This window comes from Amblyraja radiata, chromosome 38 (genome assembly GCF_010909765.2).
Source record: "Amblyraja radiata isolate CabotCenter1 chromosome 38, sAmbRad1.1.pri, whole genome shotgun sequence".
Lineage (NCBI taxonomy): Eukaryota > Metazoa > Chordata > Chondrichthyes > Rajiformes > Rajidae > Amblyraja > Amblyraja radiata.
The window spans coordinates 7879003-7887559 of NC_045993.1; the positions used below are offsets into that span (position 1 = coordinate 7879003).

Sequence of the window (8557 nt, forward strand, 5' to 3'; positions counted from 1 at the left end):
CACTCTGACTGAAACTGTTCAACAGCTAAAGTCCACGACCTGCTGTCTTGATCTGCTGCCCACAAGCTTCTTTAAAATATTTTTAACAGTGTTGCACCAGAAGTACTGAATATAGTAAACACTTCCCTTCAATCGGGGCATTTTCCGAAGCCTTAAAAACAGCAGTGATCAAGCCCCTATGAAGAAGCCTAATTTGGATGCCTCAGCTATGAGCAACTACAGGTCCATATCTAATTCAGCATTTTTGGCAAAGATTATTGAAAGGGTAGTTTACCAACAAATTTACTGCTTTATGACCCAAAACAATATTTTTAATGTTTTCCAGTCGGGATTTCGGCCACATCACAGCACCGAGACTGCACTCACTAAGGTCCTAAACGACATACATCTAAACAGTGATGCATCAAAAGCTTCAGTTTTGGTACTTCTAGATCTCAGTGCTGCTTTTGATACGGTGGACCACAACATACTGCTTGACAGACTGGAGAAGTGGGTGGGACTCTCTGGTTCTGTGCTGGACTGGTTCAAATCTTACTTGAAAGATCGGGATTATTTTGTTTCCCTTGGTAATTTTGAATCAGAACGTACAAAACTCACATGCGGGGTTCCTCAGGGCTCCATTCTTGGACCCATTTTGTTCAACATTTATATGCTCCCCCTAGCTCAGATCATAGAGCATTTTAACATATCCTACCACACTTATGACGATGACACACAACTATATATCGCAGTGTCACCACATGACCATAGTCCCCTACACTCACCGAGCCAGTGTGTCAAACATATCAATGAGTGGATGAACCAGAACTTCCTCAAGCTCAATGCAAATAAGACAGAAATTATTGTCTTTGGTCCCAAAAAACAAGGCTAGAGGTGAGTGCTCAACTCGACTCAATTGCACTGAAAACCACAGACAAAGCCAGAAACCTTGGTGTAGTTATGGACTCGGATTTGAATTTTAACAGCCATATAAAGACCATTACCAGATCTGCCTATTACCATCTAAAAAATATTGCAAGAATCAAGGGATTTCTGTCCAAAGAAGACACTGAAAAACTTGTTCATGCATATATTTTTAGTAGGTTAGATTATTGTAATGGCATCTTTACAGGTCTCAATAAAAAATCAATTAAACAACTGCAGCTTATCCAAAATGCCGCTGCCAGAGTCTTGACCAACACCAAGAAAATGGACCACATTACACCTGTCCTTAAATCTTTGCACTGGCTCCCTGTGTGTAAGAGGATAGATTTTAAAATTCTGTTACTGACCTACAAGGCACTGAATGGTCTTGGTCCAAAATACATCTCTGACCTACTTGTTGTATATGAGGCGCCTAGACTCCTCAGGTCTTCAGGGACAGGTTTACTCTGTGTTCCCAGGGTCAGAACTAAAAAGGCTGAAGCAGCATTCGGTTTTTATGCTCCACACCTGTGGAACAAGCTCCCTGAACACCTGAGGTGTGCACAGACTGTAAGCGCATTTAAATCAGGCCTAAAAACACTGTTGTTTACTATAGCTTTTCCATAACCCGACATGCAGGTAATCTTAACCGTCCAATTTTAACCCTTTTATGTGCTTTTTAAAATCGTTTTATTGTTTCATTGACGTTGTTTTATTATTCATACATTTGTCGTATTGCTTATTTTGCAATTTTTAATTATTGACTATTTTATTTTTTCTTTCCTGTAAAGCACCTTGAATTGCTGTTTGCACGAATGGTGCTATACAAATACATTTGCCTTGCCTTGCCTTGTGTGTGTGTGTGTGTATGTGTGTGTCTGTTCTTCTGTGTGTGTGTGTGTCTGTGTGTGTCTGTGTGTGTGTGAGTCTGTCTATGTGTGTGTGTGTGTGTGTGTGTGTGTGTCTGTTCTTCTGTGTGTGTGTGTGTGTGTGTGTGTGTGTGTGTGTGTGTGTGTGAGTCTGTCTATGTGTGTGTGTGTGTGTGTGTAGGATACTGCTAGCAATCGTTGGTCAGCGTGGACTCAATGGGCCGAAGGGCCTGTTTCCCCGCTGTATCTCATAACTATTGTGCTGTAGTCTGTGCGGAGTGGGTGAAGGGTGGGGTTGGTCTGTATGGACTGAGCTCCTAGCTGCCTCACCTGATAGCTACAGCACCCACTGCTTGTCAGGCAAGCCGGTAAATCAGGCCCGCACACGCCGAGATCTGTCTGTGCAGTGAATGAGCTGAACTACTGACACTCAACCAGAACTTGTTTCTTCAGGGCAACATATCTAGACAGGGACATCTTACAGTCTCATGAACAAAATATCAAAGGGTTTTTCTTGGCAGCCCCAGGCATCTTGTGGGGTGCTCGACGCCCTGTGAAATTCAGTTGCAATGTCAGGATCGCAGGGGCCGATCGGTACACAGCAAGATCCCACAGACAGCGGCCTGATACTGACCACATCACCTGTTTTAATAAAAAGAAGACAGCAATCCAAGTCTATCCAACCATCGTCTGTAGCTGAAACCCTGTAATCCAGGCAGCATTCTGACCATCCTCCTCTGCACCCTCTCCAAAGCTTCCACATGTCGGGCGACCAGAACTGTACGCAATACTCCACATGCAGGCCTCACCAAAGTTCTACAGAACTGCCCCGTGACTTCCTGAATCTTACGTTCAATGCCCCTGGCAATGATGGCAAGCATACGACATACGCCATCCATGCCACCTCATCTACCCGTGTTGCCACCTTTAGTTTAGAGATACAGCGCGGAAACAGGGCCTTTGCCCCACGTCGACCAGCGATCACCCAACGTGCACTCACACTATCCTGCACATTAGGGGCAATTCACAGAAGCCAATTAACCTGCAAACCTGCACGTCTTTGGAGCATGGGAGGAAACCAGGGGCCACACAGTTTAAGAATAAGGGATAAGCCATTTAGAACGGAGATGAGGAAACACTTTTTCTCACAGAGTGGTGAGTCTGTGGAATTCTCTGCCTCAGAGGGCGGTGGAGGCCGGTTCTCTGGATGCTTTCAAGAGAGAGCTAGATAGGGCTCTTAAAGATAGCGGAGTCAGAGGATATGGGGAGAAGGCAGGAACGGGGTACTGATTGGGGATGATCAGCCATGATCACATTGAATGGTGGTGCTGGCTCGAAGGTGCTGAATGGCCTACTCCTGCAGCTATTGTCTATTGTTTATTGAAACCGGAGCACCCGGAGAAAACCCACGCAGGTCACGGGGAGGACGTGCAAACTCCAGACAGACAGCACCCGGAGTCAGCATGGAACCCGGGTCCCTGACGCTGTGAGGCTGCAACTCTACCGCTGCACCACATATCTTACAAACACTTACAACGCCTGTAGCCGAGATCCTGCGAACTAGTGCAAGCTAAATGCTATTAAATCGTCTTTTGCAGCTTGAGTCTCGCGAGTAATCTTGCACTTTCATGTATAAACTTGTTGTCAGTACTTGGCTCCGCGCAGTCGCTCACGAGGGCAGTTTCGAACAACTTTGAGCTGCACAAGGTGTCTGACTGAGCTATGCCACGCCTGACTGAAACATTCTTATTCAGACATGTTAGACCGCTCTCTCAAAGACTTGTCCTCATTCGCAAAGTAATAAAACAAAAATTGCAGATGCAACAAATCCAAATCAAAAAACGGAAAAAAAAAAAACATAGATGAATACAGCGAGTCTGAAGAAGGTCCCTGACCCTAAACATCGCCTATCCATTTCCTCCACAGATGCTGCCTGTCCCGCTGAGTTACTCCAGCACTTTTGTGCCTTTCCTGTAACCAGCATCTGCAGTTCTTTGCATCTCATAGAAACATAGAAACATAGAAAATAGGTGCAGGAGTAGGCCATTCGGCCCTTCGAGCCTGCACCGACATTCAATATGATCATGGCTGATCATCCAACTCAGTATCCTGTACCTGCCTTCTCTCCATACCCCCTGATCCCCTTAGCCACAAGGGCCACATCTAACTCCCTCTTAAATATAGCCAATGAACTGTGGCCTCAACTACCTTCTGTGGCAGAGAGTTCCAGAGATTCACCACTCTCTGTGTGAAAAATGTTTTTCTCATCTCGGTCCGAAAGAATTTCCCCCTTATCCTTAAACTGTGACCCCTTGTCCTGGACTTCCCCAACATCGGGAACAATCTTCCTGCATCTAGCCATGTCCAACCCCTTAAGAATTTTGTAAGTTTCTATAAGATCCCCCCTCAATCTTCTAAATTCTAGCGAGTACAAGCCGAGTCTATCCAGTCTTTCTCCATATGAAAGTCCTGACATCCCAGGAATCAGTCTGGTGAACCTTCTCTGTACTCCCTCTATGGCAAGAATGCCTTTCCTCAGATTAGGAGACCAAAACTGTACACAATACTCCAGGTGTGGTCTCACCAAGACCCTGTACAACTGCAGTAGAACCTCCCTGCTCCTATACTCAAATCCTTTTGCTATGAATCCCGTATCCCGTGACCCGAAACATCACCTATCCATTTCCTCCACAGATGCTGCCTGCCCCGCTGAGATACTCCAGCACTTTTGTGCCTTTCCTGTAACCAGCATCTGCCGTTCTTTGCGTCTCACAAACATACAGTGCGGAAACAGGCCCTTCGGCCCATCGAGTCCGCCCCGACCAGTGATCCCCGCGTACTAATACTATCCCACACACATACTGGAGCCAATTTATAATTTTATCAAATCAATTCGCCCACAGGCCCGTACCGTCTTTGGAATGTGGGAGGAAACTGGAGAAAACCCAGGCGGGTTGTGGGGAGAATGTACAGACAGCACCCGTAGTCAGGATGGAACCAGAGTCTCTGGCGTTCTAAGATAGCCACTCAAACGCTGTATCACCTCGTCCCACCTGCCTGCGTTTGGCACATATCCCTCCAAAACTACCTATCCAAGCATCATCCAAATGCTTTATGAATGTTTTAAATGTTCTCCCTCAAAGAGTACAGCACAAGAACAAGCCCTTTGTCTCTCAATGTCTGTCAAGAACATGATGCCAAATTAAACTAATCTCCTTGGCCTGCACATGATCCATATTCATCCATATCCCTATCAAAGGGCCTCTTACATACCACCATCGTATCTGCCTCCACCACTTCTCCCGACAAAGTGTTCCCCAAGTCTGAAGAAGTGTCTCGACCCCAAACGTGGCCTATTTCCTTCGCTCCATAGATGCTGCCTCACCCGCTGAGTTTCTCCAGCATTTTTTATCTACCGTTGATATTTCCAGCATCTGCAGTTCTTTCTTGAACACCAAGCTGTTCGTGGTTGTTTCAGCTTTACAGGAGCAGCGTCACACAGTTGGAATGAAGAAAATCCAGAGGCATTCAGTGATTTGTAACCTCATGCGTTGAGTTGGTTGGGAGATCAATGTTATTGAGGGTACTGCGGTAGGCTCAGAATGAGGCCCTGTCCAGGCTTCGGTGGAGTGGGCTTCTGGAGGCCGTGCAACAGCCTGGGGCTTGGCTGGACCGTGCCCCGCTCCAAGAGGCAGAGCACGTGGACCGGACACGCCCTACAGTGGTGGAGGACACCACGGCTGTGCTTGGCCAGGCTGACCATGGCAACGGGCCCTCATGGTCAACAGACAATAGGTGCAGGAGTAGGTCATTCGGCCCTTCGAGCCAGCACCGCCATCCAATGTGATCATGGCTGATCATTCCCAATCAGTACCCCGTTCCTGCCTTCTCCCCACATCCCCTGACTCCACTGTCTTCAAGAGCCCTATCTAGCTCTCTCTTGAAAGTATCCAGAGAACCTGCCTCCACCTGAGGCAGAGAATTCCACAGACTCACCACTCTCTGTGAGAAAAAGTTTCCTCATCTCCGTTCTAAATGGCTTACCCCTTATTCTTAAACTGTGTGGCCCCTGCTTCTGGACTCCCCCAACATCGGGAACATGTTTCCTGCCTCCAGCGTGTTCAAACCCGTAATAATCTTATATGTTTCAATAAGATATCCTCTCATCCTTCTAAATTCCAGAGTGTACAAGCCCAGCTGCTCCATTCCCAGGTTAAGAAATCTACAATTATAGCAAATTGGAGTTGAATCATGAAAAATGGCGTCGCAAAACATGGTGACATTAATTTAGTTTAGAAATACAGCATGGAAACACCTTCAGCCCACCGAGTCCACTCCAACCAGTGATCACCTGTACACTAGTCCTATCCTACGCACTAAAGATAATTTACAGAAGCCAATTAACCTTCAAACCTGCACGTCTTTGGAATATTGGAGGAAACTGGAGAAAACCCAAGCGGAGAACATACAAACTCCACACAGACAGCACCCATATTTAGGATCGAACCCAGGTGTCTGGCACTGTAAGGCAGCAACTCTACCGCTGCACCACCTTGTGTACTCTTGTATACGGTCTTGGTGAACTATTCCTACACACTTGTACTTAACTAAGATTACATGCTTATGTGCAGTAATAGCCCTGTCCCACGGTACGAGTTAATTCCAAGAGCTCTCCCGAGTTTAAAAAAAAATCAAGCTCGTGGCAAGCACGGAGAATGAACGTAGCGGGTACGTCGGAGCTCGGGGACGTCTCTTACCGGCTCGTAACGCTAACAGAAGGTACTCGGGAAGACTCGCTAACGGCAGGTAAGCTCGGGAAGATGTTTCAACACTATGAAAAATGTCCACGAGAGCCCCGAGTACCGACGAGCGGCCATTGCCGTAAATCTCCGAGTTCGAATCAGGGCAAACTCGGGAGAGAGAGCTCTTGGAATGAACTCGTACTGTGGGACAGGGGTTTAATACTTTTACTGAATGGTATGCAGAAAGGGAATTCAATTGTACCTCGATACATGTGACAATAAAGTACCTTTAAACCGTTGTAATTCTTTATCTCGGAGGCTGGATACAAACAGTGGACTTGGTAGGATGACTAGGGTGGGAGGGGAGGGGAGGGAGGGAGGGGGAATGCAGGGGTTACATGGATAGGATAGGTTTGAAGAGATATGGGCCAAAATCGGGCAGGTGGGACGTGTAGATGGGACATGTTGGCCGGTGTGGGGCCGAAGGGCCTGTTTCCTCACTGTAAGACTCTATGAATCAATTAGATATACTAGCCCACCTTAAAATAGTCCCCCTTTGGTCCATTTGCAACCAGCCCACAGATGGCTGTGGAGGCCAAGTCAGTGGATGTTAAGGCAGAGATAGATAGATTGTTGATCAGGATCGGGTGTCAGGGGTTATGGGGAGAAGGCAGGAGAATGGGGTTAGGAGGGAGAGATAGATCAGGCGTGATTGAATGGCGGAGTAGACTTGATGGGCCGAATGGCCTAATTCTGCTCCTATCACTTCTGACCTTATGAATGGAAGGATATAGATCAGATGCGGACAGTGGAGATTAGTTGAACTTGGCATTATGCTCGCCACGGACATTGTGGGCTGAAGGGCCTGTTCCGATGCTGTGCTGTTTTGTGAATGATATATATATTTAAATAATTCAACCTGACCTTGATATGTACGGGTGTGAGAGGTTATGGGGAGAAGGCAGGAGAATGGGGTTGAGAGGGGAGATAGATCAGCCATGATTGAATGGTGGAGTAGACTTGATGGGCAGAATGGCCTAATTCTACTCCTAGGACTTAAGAACTAGGCACAAGCATTGACTCAGCTGACCACACCACTGCCCACACACTCTGCATGGGGAACATGTCTGAAGAAGGGTTTCGGCCCGAAACGTCGCCTATTTCCTTCGCTCCATAGATGCTGCTGCACCCGCTGAGTTTCCCCAGCAATTTTGTGTACCTGCATGGGGAACTGCCTGCATTTAGAACAGCATAGAGAATAGGTGCAGGAGTAGGCCCTTCGAGCCATTCAATATGATCATGGCTGATCATCTAAAATCAATTCCTGCTTTTTTCCGCCACATCCCTTGATTCCTTTAGCCCCAAGAGTTAAATCTGTTGAAAACATCCAGTGAATTGGCCTCCACAGAGAAGTCTGTGGCAGAGAAGTCCACAGATTCACAACTCTCTGGGTGAAAGGGAGAGTGTGCTTTCTGAGTGCTTTCGAAGTAGGGCAGCTATTCAGTGTCCCAAACAGTTTTTTTTCTTCAATTCAGCAAAAGAAAGTTTTCTTTCTCTAACAGACTGACAACCCCCCCCCTCTCCCCTCCCCTCCCCTCCCCTCCCTCCTCTCTCTTGGAAAAGTTGTACATTACCTGGCAAATCGCAGTCACCACATATTCCATTGCCAGGAATCTGAACCACGTCCTTCAACGCTCTGAAAATCCTCTCCTTCTCGGCTGACATAACTCTCCCCTTCAGTTGTAAGTCGCGGCAAAACTTTAAATGCAATGGACAGAGCCCCTCCAATCGATTCGTCTCCTGATTCTCTTTATTCAATCACCCCCCTCTCTTCTGGGAGATAACTTAAAAAAAACGCTCGCTGATTCTTCTTATGTCGGGTTGGTTTTGCAAGATTTAAACATAAAATATGGTGTGCGTTAATGAAAATCGGTCATGGAGGAACTGGCAGCCGCAGAGCAACCTTTTTCCGCATTCCGCAATCCACTGTGGTTCCTCGCTCTCATTCTGTAATAGAGCGGAGAGGCTCGGCTCGACACCGCC

General features: G+C 46.9%; 1 protein-coding gene across 1 annotated transcript in view; it reads right to left on the reverse strand.

Annotated features, from left to right (window-relative positions):
- Positions 1 to 5535, reverse strand: part of LOC116966800 (arf-GAP with dual PH domain-containing protein 1-like) — a 31134-nt gene extending 25599 nt beyond the window's left edge. The window contains exon 1 of the mRNA XM_033013138.1: positions 5360 to 5535. Within this exon, the coding sequence (XP_032869029.1) occupies positions 5360 to 5535 (176 nt within the window). The remainder of the gene's footprint in view (positions 1 to 5359) is intronic.
- Between the last annotated feature and the right edge of the window lie 3022 nt (positions 5536 to 8557).